Genomic DNA, 19,236 nt, shown 5'->3' with positions numbered 1-19,236 from the left:
GCAGCAAACACGTTGGACCAAATTAGTAGCTGCAAGACAAACGTAATGACTGCGCAACACAATCTAGTTGATCAGAAAACAAACTGAAGGGAAAAATATTTTAGAAATTTTAGCTTGTGACAAAACTGGACCACCGCAACCCATTTAGGCAGCAAACAAGTTGGGCAAAATTAGTAGCTGCAAGACAAAAGCAATGACTGCGCAACACAGCCTAGTTGATCAGAAAACGAACTGAAGTAGCAAATATTTTTAATTTTAGCACATGCCGAAACTTGACCACCGCAACCCATTTAGGCAGCAAACACGTTGGACCAAAAATGGAGCTGCTAGACAAAAGTAATGACTTCGCAACACAACCTGGTTGATCAGAAAACAAACTGAAGGAGAAAATATTTAAAATTTTAGCTCCTGCCGAATCTTGACCACCGCAACCCATTTAGGCAGCAAACAAGTTGGACCAAATTAGTAGCTGCAAGACACAAGTAATGACTGCGCAACACAGCCTAGTTGATCAGAAAACGAACTGAAGTAGCAAATATTTTAAATTTTAGCACATGCCGAAACTTGACCATCGCAACCCATTTAGGCAGCAAACATGTTGGACCAAAAATGGAGCTGCAAGACAAAAGTAATGACTGCGCAACACAACCTGGTTGATCAGAAAACAAAACCGAAGTAGCAAATATTTTCAATTTTAGCACCTGCCGAAACTTGACCATCGCAACCCATTTAGGCAGCAAACATGTTGGACCAAATTAGTAGCTGCTAGACAAAAGTATTGACTGCGCGACACAACCTAGTTGATCAGAAAACAAACTGAATGAGAAAATATTTTAAATTTTAGCTCCTGCCGAAACTTGACCACCGCAACCCATTTAGGCAGCAAACAAGTTGGGCCAAATTAGTAGCTGCAAGACAAAAGTAATGACTGCGCAACACAGCCTGGTTGATCAGAAAACGAACTGAAGTAGCAAATATTTAAAATTTTAGCACATGCCGAAACTTGACCTCCGCAACCCATTTAGGCAGCAAACACGTTGGACCAAATTAATAGCTGCAAGACAAAAGTAATGACTGTGGAACACAATATAGTTGATCAGAAAACGAACTGAAGTAGAAAATATTTTAAATTTTAGCTCCTGGCAAAACTCGACCACCGCAACCCATTTAGGTAGCAAACACGTTGGACCAAAAATGGAGCTGCAAGACAAAAGCAATGACTGCGCAACACAACCTAGTTGATCAGAAAACAAACTGAAGGAGAAAATATTAAAAATTTTAGTTCCTGCCGAAACTTGACCACCGCAACCCATTTAGGCAGCAGAAAAGTTGGACCAAATTAGGGCAGTAGCTTCAAGACAAGCGCGATGGCAACGCTACACAACCTTGCAGATCACAAACTATAGTAGCACATTTTGTGATTTAGGTTACTGCTGTACTTGGCCACTGCAACCCATTTAGTCATCAAACATGTTGGACCAAAAATGTAGCTGCAAGACAAAAGTAATGACTGCGCAACATAGCCTAGTTGATCAGAAAACAAACTGAATGAGAAAATATTTTAAATTTTAGCTCCTGCCGAAACTTGACCACCGCAACCCATTTAGGCAGCATCACAGTTGGACTAATTTAGTAGCTGCAAGACAAAAGTATTGACTGTCCTTGGGCACTTTTCCCACCTGCTCCCAGTGCCACCCACACTGGTTTAAATGTAACTTAGATATTGGGTTTCACTATGTAAAAGCGCTTTGAGTCACTAGAGAAAAGCGCTATATAAATATAATTCACAATTCTCATCAGAAAACAAACAGAAGGAGAAAATATTAAAAATTGTAGCTCTTGATGAAACTTGACCACCGCAACCCATTTAGGCAAAACACGTTCGACCAAATTAGTAGCTGCTAGACAAAAGTAATGACTGCGCAACGTGGTTGATCAGAAAACAAACTGAAGGAGAAAATATTTAAAATTTTAGCTCCTTCCGAAACTTCACCACCGCAACCCATTTAGGCAGCAAACAAGTTGGGCAAAATTAGTAGCTGCAAGACAAAAGCAATGACTGCGCAACACAGCCTAGTTGATCAGAAAATGAACTGAAGTAGCAAATATTTTTAATTTTAGCATATGCCGAAACTTGACCACCGCAACCCATTTAGGCAGCAAACACGTTGGACCAAATTAATAGCTGCAAGGCAAAAGTATTGACTGTGCAACACAACCTAATTAATCAGAAAACAAGCTGAATGAGAAAATATTTAAAATTTTAGCTCCTGCCGAAACTTGACCACCGCAACCCATTTAGGCAGCAAACACGTTGGACCAAAAATGGAGCTGCAAGACAAAAGTAATGACTGCGCAACACAACCTGGTTGATCAGAAAACAAACTGAAGGAGAAAATATTAAAAGTATTTGTTTGTTTGTTTGTGTGTGTGTGTTCACGCACTCTCTGCGCCCTCCTGTGGTGAAACCCACTAGAGCAACATCGGTTCCAGATGAACGTTACAACACAACTTAATCCAGTTGACCACACAAATGAAAACCGAGGCAGTAAAGTTTGCTCGGTAAAGCCAAAATCCATGAAAAAGTTGATGAATTTTTCCAGTTTATTAACTGAGAACATTAATCCAGCATAATCTCAACATCATTTCTTCCAGTTTTTACCATGAGAAAATCCAACATATAGTTGGGGAGTCTCTCTTTTCAGAACCCTTGGTGATTAACGACCACCATCCCTTCAGTCCTTCTTCTGGAATTTTTATCACCCATTTGTTTCTATTCTTCTTTTCCCGGATGTTAGGAGTAAAAAAAAAACCCATCACCATTAACTCGGAGCGTCTTATCTTCTCGTCAGTTTTAAAACCCCTCTGCGATGAGCCTTGTCTCTGGGATTTAGCTGATTATGATTGGTGTGTTAAAGCTTTAATGGCTTGTCTTTATCTTCACAGGCTTTGGCTACACATTGCGGTCGCAAGTTGTTTTTTTTCTTCCTTAGGCTTGATTAAAGACGTCGTCAGAGTTAGACGGAGTGCTTGTGTCAAGCGTTATCTTCCAGACAACGTAATCCGTCGTTATCGTGTCAACCGTTGATGAACGCTCTGGGTAATCCGCGTGGGAAACTGTTGGGTAATCTTTAATTTAATAACGGACTACAAAGGCGGAACGCGCGCAAACTTTCAGGACTAATGCAGATCCCAAATACAGATCAGCAGGTACCGGAAGGTAAGAAAAGTCCCTTTTGCATAATGCGAAACAAAACGCCAGATAATGTCTTACCTTATGCACACACCATAATAATACTCCTATGTTGAAGCACAGTACAATCCATCAAGCGTACCAAAGTCCTACTAAAACATTTTTGATAGATTTTTGAGCGCCGTGTGTAATGTTCCATATTTTCAATGGAACATATAAAATGTTGGTGTTGTTTACTTGAGTCATATTGCAGTGTACACCTATCTCTCATGTGTGACTGCCATCTACTGGTGACACTTATTATTTCGCCATGTACCAAATAAAATAGCTTCGAGGTCAGTAAGCACAACCAAAATTATTCTGTACATTAGGCGCACCGGATTATAAGGCTCACTGTCAAGTTTTGAGTAAATGAAATGATTTTATGTGCGCCTTATAGTCCGAAAAATACAGTATGTACAGTATAATCCGGGCCAGTCGTCTGACTTTGCACTTCAGATCCAATGTAAACAGGCAATGCTACCTTGTTCTTTATTAACAAGCCACTACAACAACAAGCTGTTGTCCTCCGTATGAGCTGCTCTGCCAACGTGCGCACACACACGGAAGTCCCTTTTGGTGCCCTCACAGATGATCAGAAATCACACAAAAAAACCTTAACTTTAACAACCGTATTGCCACAATAGTCAATCAATCAATCAATCAATGTTTATTTATATAGCCCTAAATCACAAGTGTCTCAAAGGGCTGCACAAGCCACAACGACATCCTCGGTACAAAGCCCACATAAGGGCAAGGAAAAACTCACCCCAGTGGGACGTCGATGTGAATGACTATGAGAAACCTTGGAGAGGACCGCATAGTCAACATTTTAAAGAAGTATAATCCACACACTAACATGGGCTAGGACGAAATGACAAAAAGTGTGTGTGTGTGTGTGTGTGTGTGTGTGTGTGTGTGTGTGTGTGTGTGTGCACTTGTCTCACCATCCTTGTGTGGACATACACTTGACAAACCACCCTTTCTGTGAGGACCTTTTGACTTGTGAGGACATTTGCCTGGTCTTCACAACTACAGGAGTAAAATATTTTTTTTACTTTGTATGTTTTGCATTCAGAAGTGAGGTTGCAACTCTCTACTCCCATCTAGTGCTAGATATATATTTTTTTCCATCATTCTAGCTATAGTGGAAAGGGGGGCCCTCACAACCTACTAACCAAACGTGGGTCCACACAAAGTAGGCAAGATGTGTGTGTGTGTGTGTGTGTGTGTGTGTGTGTGTGTGTGTGTGTGTGTGTGTGTGTGTGTGTGTGTGTGTGTGTGTGTGTGTGTGTGTGTGTGTGCGTGCGTGCGTGCTGACCAAGAGTAGCTCTTCTCATAAGTCTGCTTTGTCACCTTTTTCCAGAAAAGTTTGGTCTCATCACAATTAAAAACCTCCCTTGGTGATGATTCTTCCATACTTGTGAGCGCCATTAATCTACTCTTAGTCTTTTTTTCTTTATTTTTTTTCTTTTAACTCCACAGTGATTTCCTTTTTTTTTTACCACCGCTGGTCTATTGTCTTTTTAGGACTCCTATTGCATACTTGCCAACCCTGCCGGATTTTCCGGGAGACTCCCGAAATTCAGCGCCTCTCCCGAAAACCTCCCGGGACAAATTTTCTGCCGAAAATCTCCCGAAATTCAGGCGCACTCAGGTCCTCATGGACAATATAAACAGCATACCCGCCCAATCACGTTATAACTGTAGAATGATGGAGGGCGAGTTCTTGGTTTCTTATGTGGGTTTGTTGTTAGGCAGTTTCATTAACGTCCTCCCAGCGCGGCAACAACACACAACAACAGCAGTCACGTTTTTGTATACGTAAAGCAGTTCGTCTGCCGTAAACAGCAATGTTGTGACACTCTTAAGCAGGACAATACTGCCATCTAGTGCATTTGATGAAAGCACTTTTGTGCGTGCCACACATCAATGCATCATCAGAGAGGGTTGCATGGTTAGAAAAATAGTGACAGAGAAGAGAACAAGGATGGACAATTCAACCCTTAACTCAACAATGAGTAGATGAGTGTTATGTGTGTGTATATGTGTAAATAAATGAACACTGAAATTCAAGTATTTATTTTATATATATATATATGTATATATATATATTATCTATATATATATGACATACTTGACTTGGTGAATTCTAGCTGTAAATATACTCCTCCCCTTTCAGCCACGCACCCGTCCCACCCCGACCACGCCCACGCACGGAGTCTTGTTCACGAGTGAGGGAAGAGTAGATCGTGAGATCGACAGGCGGATCGGTGCGGCGTCTTCAGTAATGCGGACGCTGTATCGATCCGTTGTGGTGAAGAAGGAGCTGAGCCGGAAGGCAAAGCTCTCAATTTACCGGTCGATCTACGTTCCCATCCTCACCTATGGTCATGAGCTTTGGGTTATGACCGAAAGGACAAGATCACGGGTACAAGCGGCCGAAATGAGTTTCCTCCGCCGGGTGGCGGGGCTCTCCCTTAGAGATAGGGTGAGAAGCTCTGTCATCCGGGAGGAGCTCAAAGTAAAGCCGCTGCTCCTCCACATCGAGAGGAGCCAGATGAGGTGGTTCGGGCATCTGGTCAGGATGCCACCCGAACGCCTCCCTCGGGAGGTGTTTAGGGCACGTCCGACTGGTAGGAGGCCGCGGGGAAGACCCAGGACACGTTGGGAAGACTATGTCTCCCGGCTGGCCTGGGAACGCCTCGTGGTCCCACAGGAAGAGCTGGACGAAGTGGCTGGGGAGAGGGAAGTCTGGGCTTCCCTGCTTAGGCTGCTGCCCCCGCGACCCGACCTCGGATAAGCGGAAGAAGATGGATGGATGGATGGATGTAGCATATTCAACTGAATATGGGTTGAAAAGGATTTGCAAATCATTGTATTCCGTTTATATTTACATCTAACACAATTTCCCAACTCATATGGAAACGGGGTTTGTACGTTTTAATAGAACTCCATAGACAAAACCTTGGCGGAGGTCAATATTCCCCAGCAAAGCAGACTTTCCCTGCAGCAGTGTGATGGTGCAAGATGACAATGCTATGAATTATTTGGCACGGCGGTCTCTTCCTCCTTCCTGCCCCTGATGCTACGCTACGCTAAGCTATGCTGTGTTAAGACGGCGGGAGCCTTTTGAGTGCTCGTGTCAGGGAGGCTCACACGCCTTCCCTCAGCCCTCTGAGCCATGCAAATAATTGTGTTCCTGACTGATGTCCCATACATTTTTTATGCCTCCAGCTTGACTGTGTGAGTAAAAAGTCTTCTTTTAATATATATATATGTTTTTTTCATTCGCACCCAGCCTCTGCACTGTATTGCTCACCTTCTACCTTGACCCCTCCACGCGCACTTTTGCAGCCTCTATCAGTGGAATCAATGGGATTGATTCTCCCGGGGTTAATGGATTTTTGCGGCCAAGGTGAGGAGGATGCACTTTAATCATGGCAGATCTTAAATATTTTATCAGCCGCGGCCAAAAGGTTCCGAGATGGAGTCGGCGATGCTCAGGACAAAAATGACAAGGGAGGGGGGAGGTCCATTGGGCATCCCGGCGTGCGGCGCTGACAATAGGGCCACGTTTTTTTACCTCAGCGGGTCACGTCGAAACAGCAGCAAGACGGAGTGAAACGGAAATAAGAGTGTCAGTGTTGGAAATGGGCTTTTTTTATAATAATAAATACATAAAGTACCAATGATTGTCACACACACACTAGATGTGGTGAAATGTGTCCTCTGCATTTGACCCATCCTTTTGTTCACCCCCTGGGAGGTGAGGGGAGCAGTGAGCAGCAGCGGTGGCCGCGCCCGGGAATCATTTTTGGTGATTTAACCCCCAATTCCAACCCTTGATGCTGAGTGCCAAGCAGGGAGGTAATGGCTCCCATTTTTATAGTCTGTGGTATGACTTGGCCGGGGTTTGAGCTCACAACCTACCAATCTTAGGGCGGACACTCTAACCCATAGGTGTCAAACTCTGGGCCGCCGTGTAATTTCATTTGGCCCTTGAGGCAATATCAAATTAACATTAGAGCTGGCCCGCCGGTGCCGCTGTAACCCCACATTCACCGCTAATACTCATACTTGCCAACCCTCCCGATTTTCCCGGGAGACTCCCGATGTTCAGTGCCCCTCCCGAAAATTTCCCGGTGCAACCATTTTCCCGAATTTCTCCCGATTTCCACGCGGACAACAGCATTGGGGGCGTGCCTTAAAGGGGAACATTATCACCAGACCTATGTAAGCGTCAATATATACCTTGATGTTGCAGAAAAAAGATCATGTATTTTTTTAACCGATTTCCAAACTCTAAATGGGTGAATTTTGGCGAATTAAACGCCTTTCTGTTATTCGCTCTCGGAGCGATGACGTCACGTCGTGACGTCACATCGGTAAGCAATTCGCCATTTTTTCACTTTCGTCTGTGTGTTGTCGGAGGGTGTAACAACACGAACAGGGACGGATTCAAGTTGCACCAGTGGCCCAAAGATGCGAAAGAGGCAAGAAATTGGACGAAATTTGTTCAAAATACGAGGCTGTGGGGAAAGCCGACGAAATGGTCAGTCGTTTGTTCCGCACACTTTACCGACGAAAGCTATGCTACGACAGAGATGGCAAGAATGTGTGGATATCCTGCGACACTCAAAGCAGATGCATTTCCAACGATAAAGTCAAAGAAATCTGCCGCCAGACCCCCATTGAATCTGCCGGAGTGTGTGAGCAATTCAGGGACAAAGGACCTCGGTAGCACGGCAAGTAATGGCGGCAGTTTGTTCCCGCAGACGAGCGAGCTAAACCCCCTGGATGTCTTGGCTCACACCGTCCCTTATGCCACCGAAGATGATCAAGAGAAGAATATCGACCCTAGCTTCCCTGGCCTGCTGACATCAACTCCAAAACTGGACAGATCAGCTTTCAGGAAAAGAGAGCGGATGAGGGTATGTCTACAGAATATATTAATTGATGAAAACTTTATTCATTACTCGCGGTTTTACGTAAATTATTATACATAAACTGTGTTTACCAATAATTTTGCTTAAAAACATTTATCACAATCATTCGAGTACATTTGGGTAGTCTTGTGTAATGCAGTATTTTGTGTCTATTTAGGTATGGTTAACCTGAGTGCTGAAATCGTACAAAAATATATGTTCTTCGCGCGCCTGAAATGGGCTGTCTGCACTCTCAAAGTGCATGTTGTTGCCAAATGTATTTCATATGCTGTAAACCTAGTTCATAGTTGTTAGTAATTATCTTATCAGACAGTGTTAAGCCGCTGAAATCTGAGTCTGAGTCCGAGCTAATGTCGCTATACCTTGCTGTTTGTTTGTATTGGCATCACTGTGTGACGTCACAGGAAAATGGACGGGTGTATATAACGATGGTTAAAATCAGGCACTTTTAAGCTTTTTTTAGGGATATTGCGTGATGGGTAAAATCTTGAAAAAAACTTCGAAAAATAAAATAAGCCACTGGGAACTGATTTGTAATGGTTTTAACCCTTCTGAAATTGTGATAATGTTCCTCTTTAAAGGCACTGCCCTTAGTGTTCTCTACAACCTGTCGTCGCGTCCGCTTTTCATTCATTCAAACAGCGTTTGTCACATAATATATGCGGCTTTTACACACACATAAGTGAATGCAAGGCATACTTGATCAATAGCCATACAGGTTACACTGAGAGTCGCCGTATAAGCAACTTTAACACTGTTACAAATATGCGCCACACTGTGAACCCACACCAAACAAGAATGACAAACACATTTTGGGAGAACATCCGCACCGTAACACAACATAAACACAACAGAACAAATACCCAGAAACCCTTGCAGCACTAACTCTTCCGGGACGCTACAATATACACCCACGCTACCACCAAACCCCCCCGCCCCCCTCCCTCAGCTTGTTGATATTTAACTCAGAATATACCATTGATGATTTTGCACTATTAAGTTGTATAAGCGTTGCTTGTTCCACATTCAGTGTTAAAGCAAATCAGTGTAGCAAACTGAGCAATAATTAACGTTTTATTCATGCACTTTCTCTTGCTATTTCAAGGCTTGAATGTTTGATTCATTCATTATTTTATTTTCAAATGTATTATTAGCCTGTGGAAAAAGTTTATTTTGATATTTACCTCAGTAGGCTGCAAATAGAAAAGAGGCATTCAATTTGTATTTAAATTTTATTTGATATGCCATTGATATTTTTTTTAATTATTATTGTTTGAAACTCAATTTTGCATGTCACTATAAAGTTATATAAGCCTTGCTTGTTCAATATTCAATGCAAAACTTGTTTGGGTCCCTATTAAAAGGTTCATTTGTTCAACCTTGACCCGCAGCTTTGTTCAGTTTTACATTTTGGCCCACTCTGTATTTGAGTTTGACACCCCTGCTCTAACCACTCGGCCACTGAGTAGTAATTTGTGCCTTCCAAATTCCATAATATTAGGATTTGAGGCTGCTTTGCACGGATGTCAGAAATATAAACGTTAAACATCACAAAAACAACAATATAGAATCAGTTTTAAGTTGCCTTTTTTACATTTTGCTGTCCTGTATTAACAATATCGATGCGCAATTGAGGGACTAAGTCCACCTGGGAATTTTCTGGTTTCGGAGTTAGAATCAGAGCCGTTGTTCTGTCGAATTCCACCGTTTCCTCAAAGAAAAGCTAAAACTGGGATTAAAACAAAAACGTGCGCTATAACATTGAGTCAATGAGAACTTCCTCACGCTGTATTTGTCTTTATGATTCCTGTCTGTTAGGCCCGTTTTACACCGGATAAGGTTATCCAGGGTAAATCCCACCTAACCTTATCCGTGTCCACACACAACAATGCCACCGTTTAAGACCCCCGCCCCCCGCCGTCCGCCGGCGCAACACGACCTGGTACGCATGCGCGGAAAATGCGCGCTTCATAGTCACCTCCAGTGTTGCTTTGTGTGCATGTTCTTAAATGTAACTTATCTGAACAATATCCAGTGTTGTGGTATTTCAATGAACTGGAATCCAGTGTGCTGTAGGGCCCTATTGTAGTGAATCACACCTGAGACATCATAAATTAATCACACGTAAACAATCAATCTAGGGATCTAGATATCTGATCAGGACACTTGTCACTCTTTTGCCTTCACCTTCATTGTTGAGTCCGCGACATACATGGCGGACAATAACTGATACAGTCTGCTTTGCCAGTCTAAAAGCATTTGCCGTTTTCCGTAGTTAAACTTCCCTCGACGGCCAGGTAATACAAAGTACACGTTACCTTTTTTATCACATCCACGGTAGCCTGCATTCTCATCGGCTCTCCTTCGACAAATGGACAAAGTTTTTTGCTAAGTAGAATCACAGCTGATATTGGAAAGTTCTCTTGCCGTCTGAGAAGTGTTGTATCCCAAATAGCTGCAATCGCTTTCTCTTAAAGGGGAACATTATCACAATTTCAGAAGGGTTAAAACCATAAAAAATCAGTTCCCAGTGGCTTATTTTATTTTTCGAAGTTTTTTTCAAAATTTTACCCATCACGCAATATCCCTAAAAAAAGCTTCAAAGTGCCTGATTATAACCATCGTTATATACACCCGTCCATTTTCCTGTGACGTCACACAGTGATGCCAATACAAACAAACAGCAAGGTATAGCGACATTAGCTCGGATTCAGACTCGGATTTCAGCGGCTTAACACTGTCTGATAAGATAATTACTAACAACTATGAACTAGGTTTACAGCATATGAAATACATTTGGCAACAACATGCACTTTGAGAGTGCAGACAGCCCATTTCAGGCGCGCTAAGAACATATATTTTTCCACGATTTCAGCACTCAGGTTAACCATACCTAAATAGACCCAAAATACTGCATTACACAAGACTACCCGAATGTACTCGAATGACTGAAAAAAATAAATGTTTTTAAGCTAAATTATTGGTAAACACAGTTTATGTATAATAATTTACGTAAAACCGCGAGTATTGAATAAAGTTTTCATCAATTAATATATTCTGTAGACATACCCTCATCCGCTCTCTTTTCCTGAAAGCTGATCTGTCCAGTTTTGGAGTTGATGTCAGCAGGCCAGGGAAGCTAGGGTCGATATTCTTCTCTTGATCATCTTCGGTGGCATAAGGGACGGTGTGAGCCAAGACATCCAGGGGGTTTAGCTCGCTCATCTGCGGGAACAAACTGCCGCCATTGCTTGCCGTGCTACCGAGGTCCTTTGTCCCTGAATAGCTCACACACTCCGGCAGATTCAATGGGGGTCTGGCGGCAGATTTCTTTGACTTTATCGTTGGAAATGCATCTGCTTTGAGTGTCGCAGGATATCCACACATTCTTGCCATCTCTGTCGTAGCATAGCTTTCGTCGGTAAAGTGTGCGGAACAAACGACTGACCATTTCGTCGGCTTTCCCCACAGCCTCGTATTTTGAATAAATTTCGTCCAATTTCTTGCCACTTTCGCATCTTTGGGCCGCTGGTGCAACTTGAATCCGTCCCTGTTCGTGTTGTTACACCCTCCGACAACACACCGACGAAAGTGAGAAAATGGCGGATTACTTCCCGATGTGATGTCGCGTTGTGACGTCATCGCTCTGAGAGCGAATAATAGAAAGGCGTTTATTTCGCCAAAATTCACCCATTTAGAGTTCGGAAATCGGTTAAAAAAATATATGGTCTTTTTTCTGCAACATCAAGGTATATATTGACGCTTACATAGGTCTGGTGATAATGTTCCCCTTTAAGGTATTCATGTGTGATTTCCACAAGCGTCTGTACAGACGGAAGGAGAAACACAGGCATGTCTGGATGACTCGCCTTCATATTTCCAGTGGTTAGCTCCGAGTTACGAAACCGCTTTATTATGAAGCTGGCTGTGGCGCCTTCTTTCTGACGTCACTTCCTGTGTGGGGCGCGCTCTTTCTGACGTCACTTCCTCTCCAAACTCAGTTTGTAAACGATCAATGAGTCCATACAAAGCTAAGAGTCGGAGATTCAAGAAATACACGGCACACTTACCTGTGTAAAAATTTGTCCGAGGAGAGGGACCTTAAACGCTGGTTTAGTGTGGCTGAAACGGGGCTTAGGCTATATAATTATTCGTTTAAACGACTTAGTGTAGACATAGCCTTAATCAGTGATGGGTAGTAACAAGCTACACACATTAGGTCCTTTGATGTGTGCAGCAAGCTGTTTTCAGTCTGTTGTGTTCAGTGCCCTGTACTTTGCAGTGGTTTATTGGGGGAGCAGCACCAGCAAAAGGGACTTAAACCGGATTGACAAACTGATCCGGAAAGCCGGCCAAACTATTGTCACGCAGTTGGAGGCGTTTGTGTCAGTGAGGGACAGGAGGGCACTGGACAAACTGCTCGCCATCATGGACAAAGATAAGACTTTCTGGAGGAAAGTTCTGTGGTCTGATGAAACAAAAATGGAGCTGTTTGGCCACAATACCCAGCAATATGTTTGGAGGAGAAAAGGTGAGGCTTTTAATCCCAGGAACACCATACCTACTGTCAAGCATGGTGGTGGTAGTATTATACTCTGGGTTTGTTTTGCTGCCAATGGAACTGGTGCTTTACAGAGAGTAAATGGGACAATGAAAAAGGAGGATTACCTCCAAATTCTTCAGGACAAGCTAAAATCATCAGCCCGGAGGTTGGGTCTTGGGCGCAGTTGGGTGTTCCAACAGGACAATGACCCTAAACGCACGTCCCAAGTGGTAAAGGAATGGCTAAACCAGGCTAGAATTAAGGTTTTAGAATGGCCTTGCCAAAGTCCTGACTTAAACGTGTGGACAATGCCAAAAAAACAAGTCCATGTCAGAAAACCAACACATTTAGCTGAACTGCACCAATTTTGTCAAGAGGAGTGGTCAAAAATGCAAGCAGAAGCTTGTGGATGGCTACCAAAAGCGCCTTATTGCAGTGAAACTTGCCAAGGGACATTTAAGCAAACATTAACATTGCTGTATGTATACTTTTGACCCAGCACATTTGCTCACATTTTCAGTAAACCCATAATAAATTCATAAAAGAACCAAACTTCAGGAATGTTTTTTGTGACCAACAAGTATGTGCTCCAATCAGTCGTAGAAATTATTGGAAACTCAAGACAGCCATGACATGATGTTCTTTACAAGTGTATGTACACTTTTGATCGCCACTATATATATATATATATATATATATATATATATATATATATATATATATATATATATGTACATATGTATGTATGTATGTATGTATGTATGTATGTGTGTATGTATATATATGTGTATGTATATATATATGTATATGTGTATATGTATATATGTATATATATATGTGTATATGTATATATATATGTGTATATGTATATGTGTATATGTATATATATATGTGTATATGTATGTGTATATATATGTATATGTATATATATGTGTGTGTGTACGTGTATATGTATATGTATATATGTGTATATGTATATAAGTGTATATCTACAGTATATGTATATGTATATACAGTATATGTGTATATGTATATATATGTGTGTATTTGTATGTGTATATATATGTGTATATATATATATATGTGTATATGTGTATGTATATATATGTGTATATGTATATGTGTATGTATATATATGTGTATATGTATATGTATATGTATATGTATATGTATATATGTGTATATGTATATACAGTGTATATGTATATGTATATATGTGTATATGTATATATATATATATATATATATATATGTGTGTATGTATATGTATTTATATGTATATATGTGTATATGTATATGTATGTACAGTATATGTATATGTATATGTATATATGTAGATGTATATATATGTATGTATATGTATATGTATATCTATATGTATGTATACTGTATATCTATGTATATATGTATGTATAGATGTATCTATATACTGTATCAGTATACTGTATATGTAAATATCTACTGTATGTATATTCGATGCAAGTATGTATATGTATTAATATGTATATGTATGTATGTAAATGTGTACACACACACACACACACACACACACACACACACACACACACACACACACACACACACACAAACACATTATGTGGCTTGTTTATTGCACATCAATGGCAGGATGCAACAAGAAAGGTTTCCTAGAAAACTGATTCCCTTTAAGTCTCGGTCACATGACGCAGACTACCAAGGCCTACGAGAAAGAAACGTATTGATTGGGTCTTAATAGATTCCAAAGAGACATCAATGACCTTTTTACTGTCCATGACACCACCAGGCTTCCAGCTTCCAGTTACAAAAACCACAGGGTCAAAACTTAAAAGCAAACACAAAATTTGATTTAAAAATACTGCATCAGTTAAGCGGGCATCTTTGTTAGTGAGTGATTGTGCGACACCAAAACAACAGACGATCCCGAGAGACTGTAGAAAAGACGTTTGAAAGCAAAGAAGAATATACACAATAACTTTTACTTAAGTTAGGTACAGTAGAAGTTAGCAGACTCATATTGCAATGTTAATATCTTTTTACACTTGTTTGTCCAGCCTGACAAAGTATTATCCATTTGTCAACCCTTCTAGGAATATTCAGGGAAGTTGACTTATTATAGTCCATTGTTTAATTGTTCCATCTATTACACTTGTATTAGTAGTAGGAGTGTCTCGATACAGATTTTCTATCGATATTGGAGCCTTAAGTGTTGGCCAGTACTGATATTGTCCGATATATCAGTAGGAATCATATCTATTATTTTGCAGTGTGGAATGTAAAAAAGGTCTGATCAAGTGAAATTAGTCCAACAGAGAACAATGGTACCATTGGGCTCTGAGTAGTGCTTTGCACACTCTTGGCATTCTCTCCATGAGCTTCAAGAGGACGTCACCTGAAACGGTTTTCACTTCACAGGTGTGCTTGATGCTCATCGAGAGAATGCCAAGAGTGTGCAAAGCAGCAACGTTTGTGACGTCACGTCCGGCTTCAGTCTTGGCACCGGCTCAAACATTCGGCAGGTAAACAAGCAGTCAAATATGTTAAAATTCCCCATGCCTACACTCGGGAGACGACCGATAATGTCAAACTGTTACTGAGGTTTTTAGGATTTGCGGCAGTTTCCATTTTTGTTTTCGAGGCATTGTTTTTAGTCATCAGTTTTGCGCACATTTTTTGTTTCCTCGTCCGTCAATATTGCAAACACAATTCCATATATCTGAGGAGTAAACGGTACAGGTGTGCCCAATGCTATTTCCATACTTGCCAACCTTGAGACCTCCAAATTCTGGAGATTTGGGGTGGGGGGTTTGAGGTCGGGGGGCGGGGCCGGGGAGAGGCGGGGTTAAGGGGGGAGGAGTATACTATAGCTAAAAATTCAAGTATTTCTTATATATATATATATATATATATATATAAGAAATACTTATATATATATATATATTTATATATATATATAATTATTATATATATATATATATATATATATATAAATAAAATAAATGACTTTCAGTGAATTCTAGCTGTTATATATATATATATATATATATATATATATATATATATATATATATATATATATATATATATGAACAGCTAGAATTCACTGAAAGTCATTTATTTTATTTATATATATATATAATATAATATAATAATTATATATATATGTATATATATACATATATATAAGTATTTCTTATATATATATATATATATATATATTAACTTATATATATATATATAAATGAAATAAAATATATATATATATATAAGAAATACTTATATATATATATATATATATATATAATTATTATATTATTTTATATATATATATATATATATATATATATATATAAATAAAATAAATGACTTTCAGTGAATTCTAACTGTTTATATATATATATATATATATATATATATATATATAAACAGCTAGAATTCACTGAAAGTCATTTATTTTATTTATATATATATATATATATATATATATATATATATATAAATGAAATAAAAACTTGAATTTCAGTGTTCATTTATTTACCCATATACACACACAACACTCCTACTCATTGTTGTATTTGAAAGTGCAATGCTTTGCAGCTAGTATCACAGCCTTGTGAAGGAGCATAGGTATGGGCAGTGTAATATTCTGGGTTGGAGTTAATAACCAGGCGAGGTGACGAAGTTACGTCTCTTTACTTCATACTTCAGAACCGACTCCCACACTTGCCGTCAGGGTGCGCAATACAACGTAAACCGTTGGCCAACCAAAAAGTAACCACAGAACACTATACGGTATAGTGTTCTGTGGTTACTTTTTGGTTGGCCAAGCAGACGTGACGACAGGCTGTCCTCACTCAGCTCCGCACGGACCTGGAGGAGGCGTGCCTTAAGTCCGGCTGGAAATCGGGAGAAATTCGGGAGAATGGTTGTCCCGGGAGATTTTCGGGAGAGGCCCTGATATTTGGGAGTCTCCAGGAAAATTCGGGAAGGTTGGCAAGTACGGCTATTTCGGCCAAAATATGTTCATTAAAAAATTCAATCAGCCTTTTTTTTTTTTTTTTTTTTGACGCGAGACACCATAGTCCCGGGCAGGCGTGCCTAATGTAGTGTCCTGGCGCTCTCTCGGGCGTGTGCTGGCCTGAGCGGGGGGGCTGCTGGCAAATGTCTAAATGAAGACAAATTGGCCCCTGCAGGAGCAATAAGACGGAAGATGAATCCACTCCGCACCAGGAGGTTTCTTCTTCACTTCCTACCGGTCCTGCCATCCTTTTTTTTTTTTTACCCCGGTCATGCTTCTGTTGCCACGGTCTCCTTGCGCCCCCCCACCCCCACCTCGCAAACACACCGGGGATGAACGCCGTCTTCTCCAGGCTTATACAACGAAAACGCAGCGGAGTGATTGCGCCAGGGAGCGTGTTAAGATTCCGATGGGCTTCTTTTAAAAAGGCGACACGTGTCGTCTTATTAAAGGCTGACTGATAAAGGAGCGGGAGAAAATCAATAGCCAGTGCAGTGAAGATGGAGAATAGCGAGAGTGCACAGCAGAGAGAATAAAGCTGCCCCTTTTTTTTTTTTTTTTTAAGCTCGCCGCCAAGCAGCCAGGAGAATGGATTCTCCCATTAACCTCCTCCAGAAGCACTTGAGTCCCATTAGAATGTGCGGACCACTCCTTCACGGTATTAACCCAGAGACTTCCCTGCGCTGATTCATGGCCCAGTCCCAGTTTGTTTCATGGCTGCGGGGCAACATCCGGGGCGTAGATGCACCACGGCCTGCTGAGGAGGGCCCACGTGGTGTTGGAGGTTCTAACCAGAGGTGGGTAGAGTAGCCAGAAATTGTACTCAAGTAAGAGTACTGTTACTTTAGAGCATACTTGCCAACCTTGAGACCTCCAATTTCGGGAGGTGGGGGTGGGCGTGGGACGGGGGCATGGATGGGGGCGTGGCTAAAAGGGGAGGAGTATATTTACAGCTAGAATTCACCAAGTCAAGTATTTCATATATATATATATATATATATATATATATAAGAAATACTTGACGTTCAGTGAATTCTAGCTATATATATATATATATATATATATATATATATATATATATATAAAATAAATACTTGAATTTCAGGTGTTCATTTATTTACACATATACACACACATAACACTCATCTACTCATTGTTGAGTTAAGGGTTGAATTGTCCATCCTTGTTCTATTCTCTGTCACTATTTTTCGAACCATGCTGAACACCCTCTCTGATGATGCATTGATGTGTGGCACGCACAAAAGTGCTTTCATCAAATGCACTAGATGGCAGTAGTGTCCTGTTTAAGAGTGTCACAACATTGCTGTTTACGGCAGACAAACTGCTTTACGGTATACAAAAACGTGACTGCTGTTGTTGTGTGTTGTTGCCGCGCTGGGAGGACGTTAATGAAACTGCCTAACAATAAACCCACATAAGAAACCAAGAACTCGCCCTCCATCATTCTACAGTTATAATGTGATTGGGCAGGTATGCTGTTTATATTGTGGGTTAGCTGCCTGAATTTCGGGAGATTTTCGGGAGAAAATTTGTCCCGGGAGGTTTTCGAGAGAGGCGCTGAATTTCGGGAGTCTCCCGGAAAATCCGGGAGGGTTGGCAAATATGCTTTAGAGATTTATTACTCAAGTAAAAGTAAGGAGTAGTCACCCAAATATTTACTTGACAAGTAAAGACTTTACAAGTATGTTGTGAAAAAACTACTCAAGTACTGAGTAACTGATGAGTAACCTGTTCGTTTAATGACGACGGCAACAATCAATCAATCAATCAAAGTTCATTTATATAGCCCTAAATCACAAGTGTCTCAAAGGGCTGCACAAGCCACAATGACATCCTCGGCTCAGATCCGACATCAGCGCAAGGAAAAACTCAACCCAATGGGCTACAATGAGAAACCTTGTGCGACCGTTGCAATGGACGTTGAGTGGATCTAGTTAAGTGTGAGAGTCCAGTCCTTAGTGGATCTAGTTAATAGTGTGAGAGTCCAGTCCATAGTGGATCTAACATAATAGTGTGCGAGTCCAGTCCATAGTGGATCTACTTAATAGTGTGAGAGTCAAGTCCATAGTGGATCTAGTTAATAGTGTGAAAGTCCAGTCCATAGTGGATCTAACATAATAGTGTGAGAGTCCAGTCCATAGTGGATCTAACATAATAGTGTGAGAGTCCATTCCATAGTGGATCAAACATAATATTGTGAGAGTCCAGTCCATAGTCGATCTAGTTAATAACAAATAATGCACAAAAACATAAAAATAGCAATGAGCAAATTCAGAGCCAGGAATATCTCTTAAGGAACTAAAACTATAATATATATTAAATAATAAAACATTAACATAAAAAAAATTAAGGCAAATTGAGCCACAATAACTTAACAGCGCCATAGGCTCAGGAGGCAGAGATTACAAAGGAAAATAACAAGTTAGCCTTTATGCAAACCATAAAGAAGTGCACGGTGCAACACACTGTGCACTTC

At 40.7% G+C, this 19,236-nt stretch overlaps 1 protein-coding gene across 3 annotated transcripts in view; it reads left to right on the top strand.

Moving 5' to 3' along the window:
- inpp4b (inositol polyphosphate-4-phosphatase type II B) overlaps positions 1–19,236 on the top strand; it is a 621,310-nt gene that overhangs the window by 69,142 nt on the left and 532,932 nt on the right. For 2 of the 3 annotated variants that reach the window (XM_061922950.1, XM_061922949.2), the window contains exon 1: positions 17,467–17,536. The exons of the other annotated variant lie outside the window; for it this stretch is intronic. In XM_061922950.1, the coding sequence (XP_061778934.1) occupies positions 17,482–17,536 (55 nt within the window). In that variant the 5' untranslated portion in view covers positions 17,467–17,481. Of the gene's footprint in view, positions 1–17,466; positions 17,537–19,236 lie in introns of those variants that run through there. 3 annotated transcript variants of the gene reach the window in all.

This window comes from Nerophis lumbriciformis, linkage group LG27 (assembly GCF_033978685.3).
Source record: "Nerophis lumbriciformis linkage group LG27, RoL_Nlum_v2.1, whole genome shotgun sequence".
In the NCBI taxonomy this organism is placed as follows: domain Eukaryota; kingdom Metazoa; phylum Chordata; class Actinopteri; order Syngnathiformes; family Syngnathidae; genus Nerophis; species Nerophis lumbriciformis.
Note: the sequence above shows the minus strand (reverse complement) of the source record. Positions and strands in the feature narration are given on the sequence as shown.